The 18,922-nt window shown below is 36.9% G+C and overlaps 2 protein-coding genes across 2 annotated transcripts in view; one reads left to right on the top strand and one right to left on the bottom strand.

Annotated features, from left to right (window-relative positions):
* adgrv1 (adhesion G protein-coupled receptor V1) overlaps positions 1-11,073 on the bottom strand; it is a 178,303-nt gene extending 167,230 nt beyond the window's left edge. Inside the window, 1 exon segment of the mRNA XM_048189162.1 lies at positions 10,636-11,073. The gene's annotated coding sequence lies outside the window, so the exon portion shown is untranslated.
* A 3,815-nt stretch (positions 11,074-14,888) lies between these two features.
* Positions 14,889-18,850, top strand: lysmd3 (LysM, putative peptidoglycan-binding, domain containing 3). Its single transcript, XM_048189156.1, has 3 exons — positions 14,889-15,276; positions 16,154-16,426; positions 17,576-18,850. The coding sequence occupies exons 2-3, from the start codon at positions 16,160-16,162 to the stop codon at positions 18,227-18,229; spliced, it is 921 nt and encodes a 306-aa protein (XP_048045113.1). The 5' UTR covers positions 14,889-15,276; positions 16,154-16,159; the 3' UTR covers positions 18,230-18,850.
* Positions 18,851-18,922: the final 72 nt, after the last annotated feature.

The following is an 18,922-nucleotide window of genomic DNA, read 5'->3' as shown; positions in this document are numbered from 1 at the left end:
TCACTGCTTCATTATACTTTAAAAACTGATGAAGGATACAGATCCTCACCCATCTGACACTGACCAAATTACGTATTTGATCAGCTGAAAAAAAAGCACAATGACAACCAGACTCTTAACATAGCTCATCCGTTTTGGTGAATAGGCTCATATGTGAATAATAAACTGAAGTAAACCACATGAGTTTTCAGTATTACACACTGATATGTAGTAACAGCAAAACACACACATGAAGCAGCAGAAATTAGACAACATGCTCTGTTACCTCAGAAACCGACCTCATTCAGAAAGTTCTGGGAACTTTCAGGGCTCCCATATATGGAGAGCTCAAAACCCAATAATTGCCACTTGTGTTGAAGCCCCTCAAGTATTTTTAGACAGGCCGATATCCTGAACATCTCGAGGTTGGGAAACTAAAAACATTTAATAACTGAGTCTAGTAAAACATACATCATTACATCTGAAGAGAGTATCTTAAGACCACAGCTTTTCATTGGCGAGACACTCTTTTTTTAACGGTGCCCAAAATGTTTCTGTTTATTTTGAAAGATACAGGGAACCTAGAATTAGTGCACGAAAGTGTGCATGTGAGTGGGTGCTGAGAGGGTAGAGTACGAGGAGATGCCATTCCTTCTGAGGAATGAAAGCAGAGAATAAGAAAATATCCGCTTGGAATAACAAGAAATATCAAAAGCTCTGTTTCCGTATTGTCATATGTTACTTTTAAACCCAACATTAGCTTCTAGTCGAGGAACTATATGTCAATCAAGTCTATGCTGGCCGGAGAGAAAAGAGGAAAAAAAGAAAATCTCTCAAAGGTATTGTCCTCAGGCCGTCGTCTGACCCTTTCAACTTGAGCCAACGGCATCCTGCGTCCTTGTTCCAAAAAACACAATGACTTTTTTCCACTCTCAATATATGGGTAAAGGACCAGAGAAAAGATCCCATTGAATTTCACATGGTGAACGTTCCCGAGGCCGCAGAACTCCATGACCGATGGGCTACTGCAGCAAACAATGGATGAGAGTGAAGAGAAATGCACTTTCAAGGGATTAAACAAGGAAAAGCCTCTCAATGGCAGCGAAGAGAAGAAAAGCAAATTATAAAGCTTATTGCTTCATCGTATGTAGCCAGTCGGACCTTGGCTGAAATGCTAATTGCCTTTCTTTTCAGCGTCACACACTGAATCGGGGGTGTGTGTGCTTGAGAAAGGCAGGGCACTCACGATTCACAGACAGACGCACACACACTGAAGATTTTAGGAGGCTCAGTGTTGTACTCTTTTTTTTTTTTTCTTTTTTTTTTTTTTTGCAACATTGTTTTCTCTACTTTTTCTTCTTTTCCCACTCTTTTTCAAAACGCGGGTACTTCAGCCTTCCAGTAGACCGAATCAAGCCCCCATTCAGACAGATAGTTCTCTTTCTCCCTCAGTTTTCCCTCCCATACCTCATTTAACGAGCGAGAGATGTGGGAAATTTCTGTCCCGGCCTCTTCAATCTGCTGAGTTTGGCAGCCACAGGACAGATGGCTGGATTGAGGACAGAGCAAATCCCTGATCAAGTGTAGCTCCCTCACTGACTCTGAATCAGTGGCTGCGGACCCACAGAGTCGGCAGTAAAGTTTGGGTGCCCACATTATTGTCCAAAGTGTCAAATTTTACTACTTTAAATTCAACGATAGGTGTAAATAAGGCAGTTTTATGTTCATTTCTCCCTCAAAAAAGTGTAAATGCAAATACTTTGTTTGAGCATCCCAACCAATCCAGCACAGCAACACTGGCTCAAACAATCGTGTAGGTTTGAGGCGGGGCTCTGTGTTTTTATGATGAATGGCAAATGAGGAAGTGGTCAGGAAACCTGTTTGAAAACAGTTACTACTTTTGCAATTCTGTTTTGCGATACTATTGCTACAAGAATTATATGCTTTCCGTCTGTTACAGTTAAAAAAAGCTAAAACGAAAACTGTATCAAAACATTTTCATAAACTGAAATTTAAAAAAAAGGACTAGATGCGATTTACACAAAGTGAATATAGCATATTTTCTTACAGATAGATGCTATTTACACAAAGTGCAAATAGCATATTTTCTTACCGATAGATGCTATTTTCTATTTACACAAAGTGAAAATAGCATATTTTCTTACTGATAGATGCTATTTAAACCAAGTGAAAATATCAATATATTCTATTTACACTAAGTGGCAATAGCAGCATTTTCTTAGCGATATGCTATTTACACAAGGTGAAAATAGTGATAGATCATATTTACACCATGTAATAGTATCAGTTCTTTGCATTAGGAGTAAACAGTAAATAGATGCTGTCTATACTTTATATTGGCAGATAATATTTGCACCTCAGTATTTTTGTACATTAACAGGATGCAATAATATCATAGAGTGTAAATGCATTAATTTATCAGTTAATAGTTTTAGAAACATGTTACATGGTAACCCACCTACGGTAAACATGAAAATGCCTTTAGATAGCAATAATACTAGAATGTGCAGAGAAATTAATGTTGTTTCACATTTTGATGGCTAATGATACTAACCATACCATGTTAAAAGTCAAAACTCAATCAATCAATTAATCAAGCTTTTTTTTTTTTTTTAAAGGTGCCCTAGATTCAAAATTTGAATTTACCTCGGCATAGTTGAATAACAAGAGTTCAGTACATGGAAAAGACATACATTGAGTTTCAAACTCCATTGCTTTCTCTTTCTTATGTAAATCTCATTTGTTTAAAAGACTTCCGGAAAACACGCGGATCTCAACATAACACCAACTGTTACGTAACAGTCGGGGTGTACGCCCCAATATTTGCATATGCCAGCCCATGTTCCCAACATTATGAAAGGCATTAGACAAGGGAAGCCAGTAACGTCTGGATCTGCAGAGGTGAATCAACAGACTAGGTAAGCAAGAACAACAGCGAAAATGGCAGATGGAGCAATAATAACTGACATGATCCATGATAGCATGATATTTTTAGTGATATTTGTAAATTGTATTTCTAAATGTTTCGTTAACATGTTGCTAATGTACTGTTAAATGAGGTTAAAGTTACCATCGTTTCTTACTGAATTCACGGAGACAAGAGCCGTCGCTATTTTCATTTTTAAACACTTGCAGTCTGTATAATTCATAAACACAACTTCATTCTTTATAAATCTCTCCAACAGTGTAATTCGAAGTATATAATTCGAAGCATGCATACAGCATGCATGACGAACATCTTGTAAAGATCCATTTGAGGGTTATATTAGCTGTGTGAACTTTATAAATGTGCTGTAATATAATCGAGAGCTCGTGTGGCAGGGAGCACGCGAATTAAAGGGGCGGCGCGCTGAAAAAATCAGTGCATAGTTAATGATGCCCCAAAATAGGCAGTTAAATTTTTTTTTTTTTTTTTTTTTAAATCTATGGGGTATTTTGAGCTGAAACTTCACAGACAGATTCAGGGGACACCTTAGACTTATATTACATCTTGTGAAAAAGCATTCTTGGGCACCTTTAAATAAACCTTTTTTAATCTATTTATACTCTGAACACGAAGTAAGACACTAGTCTAAAAATCCTCTGTACACACTAGTATAGATCCTGATCAACAGGTGGGAGGAGGGAGACAGACACAATCCCAGTTTGCTCAATTCCTCCACTTCAGAAATTCCTTCACCATGACGAACCACAATGGGGTAAATACTTGCAAGCAATGGGAGAGAGAAAGCAGGCGAGAGTCTGGAGTGAGGGAACTGGAGGGGGCATGGGGGAAGACGGGGGAGTGAGGGTCAGCAGGACATCTCGCCTCAGGGCCCACCGAAGATAACAGACGTCCAGCCTTCAAACTGCTTTCACTCTTGTGAATCAACAAACCGCTTTATGTACAAAATGCCCTACATTTATGCACGATGGATTCTGTGAAATCGGCTGGGTATGGATGAGTAGACTTCGGCAACTGAAAACGATCCCTGACCAGCCTGCATTGTGTCAGGCAAGCTCTTTCACCAAGCAATAACAACTTAAGAGGGGAAGCTCAAGGAAGAGAGACAGGGCTCTATAGATTTGTTGCCCCCTGGGTATTAGGATAAACACTAAAGGAGATAAACAGCCAGGAGGAGGGTCCTTATTGCCCAAACCACAGGTCAGTGCGTCCCTGATGAAGTATCAATAAATGAATGTCTCAAGAGGAAATAGGAAGTAGTTTAGTCAGGGGGGAAAAAAAAGTATTTCTGTTAAGAATTCTCTACAAATTATCATTACCACAACTTTACATAACAATACCCTAGAGATTTACACTTTTATTATACACAATTATTAAATGCCAATTCTGCTCATTTATCTTTAGACCAACCACGTTTTTCACAAACATCATTAAAAATGTATGTAGGGAGAAGTACAGATTTAGTTTTCATTTAAAAAGAGAAAGAGTGAAGGCATGGGCAACTTTTTAAAGCCCAGTTGTGACTGATTACACCATCAGACTTTTTGGAACGGTCTCAACCCTCTTAAGGGTCTCATATGACCACCACAAATCAATCAACATTAAACCTTGGATGTGTCAGATCATTTCTGTTTATTTTAGCCATTTATGTAACAAATGTAACACTATCTGCTATGTGGACAATTGGACCGAACTCATCTAGAGATCATTCATCAAGCCAGAAATCTTGGAAAAGGTCTACAGAATAGCTTGTGGTATGGATCAATGCCACATGTATCCGTGTTGAATAAATCACATTTAAAAAGAAGCGAGCGATCGAGCCCTGCGGGGAGAACACAGTGTTCATGCGTTAGAGGGCACAGCGTGACTCCACACCATGAAACGGGTTTTAAGGACCAACAGTGAAGGTCACAGTTCAAGTTCAATACCCCACAGAAAAAAAAGGATAAAGCTTCTCTTTTGATGCTTAAAGTTGTTCTATAGAACCGCATTCAATAGAGAGAATGTATGCAAGAGTTACAGAGCGAATTAGGTTTTTTACGCTGTTGATTACAAATAGGAATTATATTAGTGACGCAACGTGGAAAATATATTTTGGAGAAAAAAATATTTCAGAACAAGCTTACTTATACCACAATGGAATAATAAAACAAAACAAAACAAAACAAAATAATAAAATAAAATAATAAAAAAAAAAAATAGAATAATAAAACAAAACAAAACAAAGCAAAACAAAACAAAACAAAACAAAACAAAACAAAACAAAACAAAACAAAACAAAACAAAACAAAACAAAACAAAACAAAACAAAATAAAATAAAATAACAAAATAAAATAAAATAATAAAACAAAACAAAACAAAACAAAACAAAACAAAGCAAAACAAAATAAAATAAAAAATTTAAAGAGACTCATATTTTAAGAAGACAGGGTTTAAAAAAAAGAAGTTTGTGACACAAAGAAAAAAAAAGGGACAGAAAAAGCCATATGTAGAGCAGTACAAGTACATATTATATTCCAAAAAGAAGTGAATGGTATGTTGACCAAAGACAAACTCTTGAGCAAACTCCATGGCACAATTGTGGCAGACCATGACAAATAAAGAGACCTCAAGATTGCTGCTGGATTTGACTATTGCTTCAGAATATCCTGCCATACTTCCATTTTCAGCTCCAGAATAAACAGATACTGAAATACTGTGTGCAATATGTCAGCACACTGCTGAAGATGCACCGAGATTAACATACCGCAAAAAATGTCAATGTCTCCTCTTTATATAACATGAACTGAATCATGTAATGTAACATAAACTCAGTAATTCATACTGCACACACTGCGAAATGACATAATCCTATATGTTTCACTTAGAACTAAAGCAATTCAAGTCATGATCACAAATAAAAATATCTGGATAATACTATGATGTCACAAGAAAGAAGAAAAGTAATAATAATATCAAAATGGAATTTAATTGAAATAATCAAAACAATGAAAATAATCTTAACATAACCTGATACAAAACTTAAACATAACATAACCATATACGTTTTAATAAAGAAAAGAAAAGAAATAAATAAACAGTTTTTTAATGATCAAATTATGCATAATACTAAACAAAATGCTTGGTTAGGTGGGGTTTAAACAAGAGCCACAAAACAAAAGACATGAATCGGAGATGAATGGTTTCTCACTGAGAACAGCATTAGGCTATGTAGGATTCTTTATATTAAAACTTTTACAGGAATGACAGTGACGGATTGTTATGAGTCAAACGGTCCACATTTATCAAAATTCAATTTGAATTTAGCCCTGTCTGCGTATGAACTACCAACCCACTCGTCGAAACCCAGTGACATACTCCCACTGTGTTTTTTACTGCTTTGGGTCTGGGGTCTTTGTGTGGCATTTACAGAAGTGAATTGAGTTTCTCCACATGCTCGGTGACATGCGTGGGGATTTTGTTTTAGCAGAGGCCCCAGGCTGGTGGGAACCCTGCTAATTTTGCTAAGAAGGTGTGAAATTATAAAACTGATTAAAAGTGATGTAAACTTGAAAAAATGCTACCATTTCACCCATGGTTGGTTTCCAAATAGACATTCAAACTGACATTAAATGATCAGGACAGGTGTTAAATAGACACAAAAAGAAAGCATACTGATTTATCCACTTAAATTGACATATGAAAAAACAAAAACACTAATAAAACCAAAAACTGTTAATACTTTCAACCTTCAACTGTTATCACAATAGAGAAATACTTTAATGATTTTCAGGGGTATTCCAAGGCTTTCATTAAAATGAGAAAGTTTTACTTCAATGAGAGTGAAATTACAGTTAACTTTTAAATCAGCACTTCACTCAGTGTCCAGTTACAGTTTTACTTAGTCAGGTATCAAGTTCTTAGAAAACTATTTTGTATACTGACTGCTTCATACATCACTACCATCATTTTTAGCACATACTTTGACAAGACTCTTTAAAAATACAACACATACTGCAGCATCTTCAGGTAGTTTTGTCTCTGCTGACGTGATGTGATTTTACTGCAAGATTAATCTCTGAATCAACAATTTAGCTGCTGAAAGCAATGCTTTTATGAACATATAACAGCCTAAGGGTGCATTTCCCATACAACGACGTAACTTGCTGCTTCATTACTATAGTACGATGCATCATTGAAGAAATCAGCTAGCTACTCACGACTGTCTTCCGAAACCGTATTGTCACAAACCTGTCGTTCAGCCACGTTTGTCAATGAAGTCACGCAGGTGGTGGAGTACTTAAACTACTTTAAATGAATCCGTCTGAGATCGAATTAATGCTAGATTTTTTTGCTATAAATTACGGACATGGCATCTAAGGACTAATTCTCATTTTCCTCAGTTATTTTGCTTTATTTCAAGATACAATCATAGGCTCGTTCTGACATACTAGAGCACGTACACATGCGCACTTTTCAAAAACGGTGCTTAAAATCTCTTGACAAACTAATATATGTAAATGACATTTGTATATATTCAAAATAAAGGATATACATTGTACTTAATATCAGCTTGCTTATTTTACTCAAGATTATGATTCATTAAGTCCACATAAAAACAAGAAACTATGCTTCTAACCACAGCTCGAGAGCTGTCGTTCCAACACACAAGTTTGCGATGCAGTTTGCGAATGTTAGCTTGAACTATGGTTTCGGGAAACACCAAATCGTTGAACTATGTAAGTAACCACAGAACTTGCAATGATAGTTGGCTAACAATGCTTTAGGGAAACGCACCCCTGATTAGTAGATGTTGTTACACAACTGTGCATAATACATATCTAGAAAACATATATTTTTTAAGTCAATTGCACTAGCAAATGCTCTAGCAATACTTTGGTTATGTTTATATATTTACTTCTTTCCTTTCAGGTTCAGAGTTATTTTTTCAATGTATTTTCATTGTTCTCTAGTGCATTTGACACCTAATCTGTCTTGAGGTTTTTTTTTGTTTTTTTAACTGTAATTTTAGGAATATTATGTGCTTACAAAGCACATATGGTCCCTTTGGAGTACGTTTAAGGGCGTAATGACAGGGGTTCCCGGTAATTCAACACTACATGAATCAATCCATGTTATTGGGGACTCAAATGCACACTATATTTAGATAAAAATTGACCAGTGGCAACCTGTTTGCAATAAAACATGGTCTCAAAAAAATCTGCTCTACACAATTGTCCTTTAGACATATGGAAGAGGCAGCTACTGTTGTCAATGAACAGACTCAGCTGGTGAAGTACAAAGGGAGAGTGCAGTAGGAAAGAGCCACTGGGAAAAGAATTAGGACAACAAGTCTATTTAAGGAAAAACACTCAAACTAAAACATGTTTCTCTACCGCAGCACAGAATTCGAACAATTCTAGCAATTCCCCATGATGCATTAGATAGGCATGTGTTGTAAGGGATGTAGCTTAGCCCTCCAGCTTTAATGTTTATTCTTTTGTCTTAATTCCACCTGTCTTGTCACGCTGGACCCTGTGTGGTCTGTTTCCTTGTGACATCAATCACAGTGCGCTCCATCTGTGAGCAGTGCTTCGCACATCTCAGAGGATTTAGTGTTTATGTTACATCCTCTCTGTTTTCTCAACATGTAAGGCCCTATTTAAGGGGAGGTACAAAAACAGGGGCGACCACTGCAAATGTTACATCCAGCCGTGAATCACACGCACTGAATGATGCTCAACTGAAGCTGTATAAGGGGGTGCAAGAAGATCATTCAATCCATTGAGTCACAGTGCATCTATTCAGTAGATAAAGGGTGCCCCTAATGAATTAAACACGAAACAGTATAAAACAGACTACCAAAGATGCCAGCTGATTCACTAAAACAGTAGAAGGACTGGATAAAATCCATGTCGAATGTGTCCAGTTTACAATACGTATAGGCCTAATGTTGCATGACTGGTAAGAAAGTACATGACATTTTGTAATTTACAAGCAGTGCTGAGTGGATAACTTATAAAATTGCATGACAAAAAGTTAGAAATGTAATCCATTACACATTTTAGGTAACTGCTTTTTAATTACTTTATAGATTACTTTTGACCAAACTTGTTTATTGAGTTTGAATTGAATTGACACTGATATACTAAGAGAAAGAAAATATATTCCAATATTTGTTATCAAAAACATGAAGTGCATTAAACATGGTGTCGGGGTTTCCCAAACTAGTGTTCGTGATGGAACTGGTTGAGCGTTTAATGAAAAGCTAATAATTAAATAAATCATTAAAAAATATAAATAAATAATTTTATAATAATAAAAATTTACAAAAAAGACAAAAGCCTTCCAAAGACATAGCAATATATTTTTAAATGACTGCCTAATTAAAATAATAATTAATGTGTTAATCAGTTGATTAGAATGTGATGTTGCAATGTTGAGAAAATGTTGTGTAATGTTGCAATGTTGTGTAGTTTCACAAAACTAGAAAACATTTAGTATAAAAAAATACAGCAGAATAAAGAATAAAAATATGATTTTATTTAGAAAGGACGATTTAAAACATGAAAAAGAAGAATTACGGAGAATCAATATGTAATGAATGCCATTCTGTTAATATGTAAACATGTAATCATTAAAGAAGTAACTGTAATCTAAGAGTATTTTAAAACATAATTATAATCTAATTACAAGTACTTAATTTTCCAGATTAGCCTACATGTATTAATACTCAGCACAAGTTATGCCTCTATTAGTTGAACTTACATATGCATAATCAGATTACAGCTTCTTTTTATTGGTTCATATTGTTATCTTAATTAATTGTTGTTATTATTATTTAATTTTGCCAAAAAAATAGTACAAGCTCAATCTGCATGCGAATAAATAATACACACATATTTAACAGATTAGATTTCCTAAAATGTCATTAAAAAGATAATGTTACTGATTACAATTACAGTCATATCATGTGAAATCAGTACCAGATAACATTTCAGAAGTAATCAGCCAACACTGCAGACATCATGACTAACCCATATGAGGGTGTTACCCTGAAGGGACCCTCACATCACCTAAACTGATGTGCGTAAAGATGAGTGAGATCACCGTTTGAGTTTTGGATGACAGGGGGCTTCGCGAGCGCGTCCCATCTCAAAGCCCCTGTGTGGGGAGGAGCCCCGCCGACTGTTGTTTTATCTCAATGGGAGCGGGAGGAAAGAGACACAAAGCGCGCTGAAGACCCTCACAGTAACCATGGAAGCGCAGGAGAATGGCCTCTCATCCACAAACGATGAATTGATTTAATGCTAAAATGTTTGCAAACGATTATATCTGATGTGTTTATTATTACGAGAAGAAGAACAAAACTACCAACAAAAATCTGTCAAAATTGCCTGTGGATGCAAGTGATTGTACGCTAGAGTTTAAACAGCAGTCCGTTAAAGCCAAACGTGACACAAGCAAACTAACATTTTAAAGTGTGTAAACTCTTGATATTTCATGTTTCTGCCATACTGAAATGAAGAGTTAGCTTATTAAACGTACACCAGGTTCAAAAAATGAGGAAAAACAGCGAATTTACAAATCAAATATCTCGCGCAGCTTGCTGTAATAAACTGACCGTTGAAGCGCTTGTGTCCGGGCAATTTCACTAAATTGTGCCACAAAACAAATGCCGTACATGTAATGTGACATATATGTTACTTACCTAACACTTTGTTGTAGGCTAACACTTCAAGGCAAACGACAAAAGGTCCGGGGTAAATTGAACCGGTCAGCGCTGTGTCCGTCAATGGGATGATAAATACATCGTGACAATCGCGCTGCGCTTCCACTGTTCCTGCACAGAAGTTGTTCTTGAACAGCTCAATCAGTTTGGGTAAGAGTGGGTTTTCTTACAGGACGCTGGGTTGATTCTCCAGTCCATGCGAGGTGAGTGTGTATGCGCGTGAATCTCGACATGCGCTGCCATGCAGTCCGTTTAAGCGCTTGTCCCGTCTGAACTAGTGGACTTGGGTAGAGCCTTGTCTTGTCTGAGCAGGGATGTGCTAATCTCATTAACCTCCGGGTTTGAGAGACATAGGGAACAGCTCCACCCAGCGATCTGTCTTCCTCAGGCGGAGAGGCTATTTGTGGAGGATGGCAAATGACGATTCTAAAATCAACCTGTGGCGCACCGCTACACTGCTGCTCTGTGATGATTCCCACAAACGATTCAAATGCAAAGCACCCATGATTAAACAGGACTTTCACGTGCCATTTTAATAAATCAGACTTGATTTACTAACTGTAAAAAAGAATTGTTGGTTTAACTTAAAAAAGTAGGTTACCTGATTGTATTAACTTTAATTTTAAGGCAATGTAGACAATTGGTTTAATCAACAGAAACTCACAATATTATGTTATCTGAACCACATTAATCATTTAAGTTGATTTAACAAATTTAAAAAAATGATATATATATATATATATATATATATATATATATATATATATATATATATATATATATATATATATATATATATATATATATAAATATATATAATTTTTTTTTTTTCTTTTTTTTTTTTTTTTTACAGTGGTTGGTGTATTTTAAGACAGACTGAACTCTTAGCCTCATAGAATGATTTTCAATTTAATTGTAAAAATACTTCACATTATTATTAATGTTTTACTGTATTTTTTCATCAAATTAATTCAGCCTTTGTGAGCTTAATAGACTTATTTTTAAAAACATAAAAAAAACTTGATTATTCTAAACTTTAATCAATCATCACTAATATTTAGGCTACCTTGGAATTATAAGGTTATATCTGACATTTTTGTCAAAATTGAGTTATTCGCATATTCTTATTCTGTCTATAACTTATTTACATTGTGATGTTGTTGTTTTTTAAGTTGTGTACATTTTTTTATTTTTTAGAAAACAAAAAGGTTCTGTCTACAAAGGAGTATGGAATGCAAAAACTTTGAAGCTCAATACCCAAAAACTGCTCAGAATGCAGATAGAGCCTTATAATTTAACTAAATAGATGTAATAAAATATCCTAATGATATCCTAACATACACTATGGACAAAGGTATTGGGACACACCTCTTAATTTGTAAATTCAGGTTTTTCAATCAGACCCATTGCCACAGGTTTATGAAATTAAGCATCTAGCCATGCAGTCTGCATTGACAAACATTGAAAAGAAAAGAAAGAAAAATAAAAAAGGGGGGGGGGGCTCAGTGAATAGCTCAGTGAATTCAAGCATTGTATACTGTAAAAGGATGCCACCTTTGCAATAAGTCAGTTTGTGACATTTCATCCCTGCTAGATATTCCACTGTCAACTGTAAGTGGTATTATTGGAAAGTGGAAGTTTTGGGAACAGCAGCAACTCAGCCACAGAGCGGGGTCACAGAGTGCTGAAGCATATGGTGCGTAAAAGTCACCAATGCTCGGCTGATTCCATAGCTGAAGAGTTCAAAACTTCCACTGGCAGTAATATATCATTACAAAAACTGTGTGGTGGGAGAATTATGGAATGGGTTTCCATGGTCGAGCAGCTGTAAAGCCTCACATCACCAAATACAATGCCAAATGTCAGATGGAGTGGTGTAAAGCACTCAGCCACTGGACTCTGGAGCAGTGGAAACGTGTTCTGAAGAGTGATGAATCACGCTTCTCTGTTTGGCAGTGAGTCTAGGTTTGGTGAATGCCAGGAGAACGTTACCTGCCTGACTGCATTGTGCCACTTGTAAAGTTTGGTGAAGGAGGAATAATCATATATGGGGCTGTTTTTCAGGGGTTGGTCTAGGCACCATATACTTCCAGTGAGGTGAAATCTTAATGCTTCAGCATTTTGGACAGTGCTATGCTTCCTACTTTGTGGGAACAGTTTGGGAAAGGCCATTTTCTATTCCAGCATGACTGCCCCAATGCACAAATCAAGGTCCATAAGACATGGTTGGATGAGTTTGAGCCCTGACCTCAACCCCATCGAACACCTTTGGGATGAATTGGAACAGAGATTGAAAGCCAGGCCTTCTTGTCCAACATCAGTGAATGACCTCACAAATGCTCTGATGAATGGGCAAAAATTCTCAGAGAAAATCTTGTAGAAAGCCTTCCCAGAAGAGTGGAAACTGTTATAGCAAAGGGGGGACCAACTCAATATTAATGTATTTAGAATGTGATGTTATTAAAGTCCCGGTTGGTGTAATGGTCAGTCACAAAATAAAATATTTATAAAATCCATACTACTTTCTGCATTACTTAATACAATGCTTACACCTTTAGAAAGGAAAGTGACTCATTTGCTTACAAAGATAATAACCTTATGAAGGTAACTGTGTACAGTATATATAACAGCACTTTTTTCCCCATTTTTTGTGTAAAGCAATTGTCCCAATAAAATATTCACAAAGCCCTAACAGATCAAAGAAGCCCTCTCAAGGTAATGATACACAGGGCAACTTTTTGAGCAATGTTGCTGGGCAGTTTTGCTGAGCGATGTTGCTTGGGCACTTTCCCATTGTGTCGAATCTGCTGTTCGGAGCGGCAAAGTCACGTGATTTCAGCCGTTGGCAGTTTGACACGCGATCTGAATCATGATTCGACACACTGATTCATTTATGCTCCGCTTTTTTTTTTTGGCGCTCCAAAAATATTCTTGTCGCTTTATAATATTAATATTGAACCACTGTACTCACATGAACCGATTTAAATATGTTTTTAGTACCTTTAAGGATCTTGAGAGATGAAGTGTCCATTGCTCCCTATGGAGGCCTCACGGAGCTATCGGATTTCAACTAAAATATCTTAATTTGTGTTCTGAAGATGAACAAAGGTCTTACGGGTGTGGAACGGCATGAGGGTGAGTAATAAATGACAGAATTTTCATTTTTGGGTGAACTAACCCTTTAAACGGGGAAAAACCTAAGATAACGTCAGTAAATCATGGAGTGCCGCAAGGATCTGTGTTAGGCCCTCTGTTATTTTTAATATATATGCTGCCACTTGGCAATATCATAAGAAAACATGGAATCATTTTCCATTGCTATGCTGATGATATTCAGTTATATATTTCATCATGACCAGATGAAATCTCTAAATTATCCAAACTGACAGAGTGTGTTAAAGAAGTAAAACATTGACCAGTAATTTTCTTCTATTAATTTCAGATAAGAATGAAGTATTACTTATTGGACCAAAAACCTGTACACAGAATCTCTTAGACTACAATTTGCATTAAGAAGGATGTACTGTTACTCCATCCTCAACAGTTAAAGACCTGGGTGTTATATTAGACAGTAACTTGTCAATCTAAAATCATATTTCATATATTACAAAAACAGCCTTCTTCCACCTCAGAAACATTACTAAGCTATGGAACATGTTATCTGTTTCTGGTTCATGCATTCATGACGTCTAGATTAGGTTACTGTAATGCATTACTAGCAGGTTGTCCTGCATCCTCAATAAACAAGCTACAATTAGTCCAAAATGCAACTGCTAAACTTCTTACCAGGTCAAGAAAATATGGTCATATAGGCTAACACCAATTTTATCATCTCTACGCTGGTTACCTATTAAGTTCCGTATCGACTATAAAGTATTGCTACTGACCTATAAGGCTGTAAATGGTTTAGCTCCTGTGTACTTAACCAATCTTCTATTGCCCTACAATCCTTCACGCTCTTTAAGATCACAAAACTCTGGCTTCTGGTTGTACCTAGGATATCTAAGTCCACTAAACGATGGAGAGCGTTTTCACATTTTGGTCCTCACTGCAGAACACAAGATCCAGGGGGATCTAGATCCAACTCCCACTTTAACCTACCCAACTCCGCCCCCTAGATCTCGAGGTGTTCTGCAGTGAGGGGCTCATGCCTACTGCACACAAGATGACGTGGAAACAGAACACACGTATTATTCATTCCGTTACTAATTATACATACTTTATGGACACCTTATATTCCCGTTTTACAGACATCCACCTGAAACTGCACCAGGAAAAACTACCTTACTGAAACCTGGCTGCGAGTTATGCATGTAAAAGGCCCAGGACATAACAACGGCGACAGTGGGGACATGAGCACCAATGTTATATAGATGGAAAACAGATGGATGGATGATAATAATAAAGAATTCTGAACTGCTAATGATTTTTTTTTTACTGCTAATGATGTAATCGAGACAGGGAGAGATGTCGATGATGTCAGTGCGTGCTCACGCTGTCTCTGTGTTGACGTGGCGTCTGTGTCTCCAGTAATCCAGCAGCAGAAGTAATGAGGCACATAGACGAAACTGGAGAATGGCCTAACCACTAAAAGTCAAGCGGACCATACTCGTTTCACAGGTAAACTTCAGCAAATCGATAAACAGAAGCTTTAATTAGCGCTGTTGTTTTATTATCTGAAATCGAGCTAGATAGCAAATCACCGTTTGTTGATGTAAAGTTTGGTTAGCATCAGTAGCACGAGACCATTGACCCTGTATACCAATGAGGATTTCAACATATTACATATTATTACAATAAAAATTGATATATGCTAACAGAAACTGCTATAGAGTTCTGTATTCTAAAAGATTATTTTCCAGATGGCGATATTGTAGTTGATGTTTTGCGTAGCATTGGCTAAACTATGCTAACGTTACTTAGCTACTACATGTATAAACTGTATTAAGTGGCTTTATTCGATAAACAACCATTTAGCGTTTGTTTCATGTGACTAAACGCTGTTTGGTCAGGTGTCATTGTTTGTTTGTCTATTGAATAAAAATTTTCTTGTCTTGTGAAGTCATGTTTACGTTACATGCTAATAGATGTGTAGCTGCTAGTTAGCGCTAACGTTACCTGCGGGTGCCAGGCCACGTAAGAAATACAGTTCACAGGAGACACTAGTTAATATTTTTGCACTTTCAAGACAAGGAAAATCCCCAAAATAGCTTGTGTCAACATTGGCCAAGGTTGAATTTTGTCTTATCAGCAGCTGTTGTAGAAGGCATAGCACATTTTGTGCGTTTACAGTAGTCTACTAGATATCCACCCACATCTATTTTTTTTTTTTTTTTTACACCTCAACTAACGTTATCTGTTTTTTTTTTTTTTTTTTTTTAAATCTGCCACAGTAAAAGGAATCCAGTGACCTCAGAGCCATCAAACAAACAGTACATTTTGTAACGCACACCTATGTCCAACAGTAACACTCATCAGCCTTTTGTTCTTTACACAGTGAAAAATGACTGGAAGGAACCAGTACAATGGTTTCCAGTTTGCAACCACAGTGCAGCCACCCACAGGTGGTTACACGTCCGCTTTTGGGAACAACTCAGAGACTGAATACTCAGAGGAGGATGGAGAGACTTTTGAGCTGCGTTCCAGAGGAAGGGAGAGGCATCGCAGGAGCAGCACATCTACAGATCGCAAGGACGATATTGTATACTTGATAAGGGACATAAAAGAGGGAGATACGCTTATCAGTATTTCTCTGCAGTATTTCTGTACGGTAAGTCAGGGTTCTCTTGTTGTTGTGCCCTTCCTTTTTTTCTTTCAGTATGTTTACAGTAAAATCACTATTATGACAATCTTATAAATAATAGTTTTATTTTAAGTTGGCATGAAATAAAATTGTCTAAATGCATGTCATAGGTCTTATTGTGAACAATTCTCATTTCTCAATTTCATTTTTACTTTTTTTTTTTTTTTCACCTTATGTTTCAAAAGGTCATAACTTCTCTCGTTTTACATATGCCTGACTTCTCCAATTGTTTAGTTTTCTTAAACCCTCCCTCTGTAAGTTTTGCATTAATTTTCCTCCACTTTTAAGTGTGACATCCACATTTTACTAGCTAATCAACAACCAATGGATGTCCTGGCCCTTCTCTTTTCTTTCAACAATCTGCTAAACTTGTATGTCCATTACAATACGAAAGATCTACTGACAATACTTCCATTTCATCATGACTTTAATAATCAAATGGTTATATCTATTTTATAATTATAATAAAAAAAAAAAATTAAAAAAAAAACTAGAACTAGATAGACCAAAATGAAAATGATTGTTCCGAAAGCATGCTAAACTTAAGTGTAAAGTCTTAAAACAAAATTAATATTACATGATGGATGTTTCCAACTCTAAATTCTGATTGGATGAGCCACATTAGTATATGGTGTAAAATTAGTATCTAATCTTTTTTGGGGACACTCTGTATTTTTACATTACTCCATGTTTCTTAAATGTTCTGACATGTAAAATGTAAATCAGTCTTGCCCCCTAATAGCTGCCCAAATATAGACCTTTATGTAGCCCCGCCCCTTTTCAGCGTTGCGCTCGTTGTCTTTTGACTTCCGGTTTGTATTTCCACAGCGATATTACATTTATGAATGAACTGCTCATTTTAAAATCTTCCCGATCTACTGACATTTGTTAAGACATCTGCTTTAAACATAACAATGCTCATGATAACTTTCATTAACTCTACAACAAGTAAATCCACTTAAACAAATAATTATTCTTTGACAGTGATGCCATAGAAATGAACAGAGCTACCGCAAAACGGAAGTTCAAAGACAATTTTATAAAGATGGCGGCGCGCTTGTTTCTCTGGTAAATAAGGTCTATAATGTACTGAATTAATTTCTTGTTTGTTCTCAGGTTGCAGACATAAAGCGGGCCAACAATCTTCTAACTGAGCAGGACTTCTTTGCGCTGCGGTCTATAAGGATTCCTGTGAGAAAGTTCAGCTCATTCACAGAAACTCACAACACCACTCCCCACAAAAGCAGCTCACCCTGCAGCACTCGCAGAATCACAGAAATACCGATTTCTGGAGCTTCCTTGGACTCTTCATCCTCTTCCTCATCTGTGGACAGCGTGGAGTGCTTCTTGCAGGAGAAGGACAAGGACATTCAACTTCTCGTCAAGTCATCTGCCCCTTCCAGGAGCAGCCTGAGCGAGGTGGTGTCCTCGCTGGAGCAGCCGCTGTTGGGAGACCCTGAGCGCAGACCGGCCCAAAAGAAAGACCCGTATTATGGGGCTGACTGGGGAATGAGATGGTGGACCGCAGTGGCCATCATGTTGGTTGTGGGCATTGTTACACCTGTTTTTTACCTGTTGTACTATGAAGTTTTGATGAAAGCAGATGTTAGCCACCACACAACCATAGACTCTATCAGGCCTGGACCAACACAGCCAGCCGTCGCTGAGCCTCTTGGGTTACCACGGGCCAATGCTGCCTATCACCAAGACTCGCACCTACAGCCTGTTATTGAACAGCAACATTTTGTGAAGCACAAAAAGGAAACGTGAAGGGGCACTTAGATCACCGGGGAATTAGTTTGGAGGCATTTATGGATGGTATAAGCGAAACCTCATTTAATCGAGAAAACAAAAAAAAGGATCATATAATCAAGAAATGATTCCAATCCTATCCACACATTTCCTTGATGCATTTTGCACAGTTGGATGCTGGTTTTGTTGTTTTTTTTTCTGTCACTCATGAGCCAGTGTATAGCTCTGTACCTCTATTAAGCTCATAGTTTGCCTTGATGGCAAACAGATGATACATTAAGACATTTGCTGCCACTGTCTGGTTGTCAGGGAAATAAACACATTAATTTATTTTAGAAAATGTAGAATCCAGATTCAGTATTGCAACTGATGATAATGAAGTTGCTGGTTTTAATTTTTAAACTTTGCTTGTAAAGAAAAACAACTTAAATGGAACCATAATGGCTTCCTGGTTTTCTTCTAGCAAGAGCACAGGGATGATTTGTAAAATATTCGCGCATGTGCTCAATTCCATTCAAGTAGCAAAGATGTGAACATTTCTATGAAACATGGAGTTCAGTGATTGACTTTTGAACAGTTTGTGCCTTCATCCTGTAGACTGTAGATGCAGGTTGAAAATAAAGGAATTATATTTTAGTATCTGAATCTCCTAATTATTTTTAGCGTTTTAATTTTATTAACATTTAGCTTAAATTATACCAGTTTAGACAT

This window comes from Megalobrama amblycephala, linkage group LG4, assembly GCF_018812025.1.
Source record: "Megalobrama amblycephala isolate DHTTF-2021 linkage group LG4, ASM1881202v1, whole genome shotgun sequence".
Taxonomy (NCBI): Eukaryota; Metazoa; Chordata; class Actinopteri; order Cypriniformes; family Xenocyprididae; genus Megalobrama; species Megalobrama amblycephala.
The sequence above is the reverse complement of the archived record's forward strand: the minus strand, read 5'-3'. Positions and strand labels throughout refer to the sequence as shown.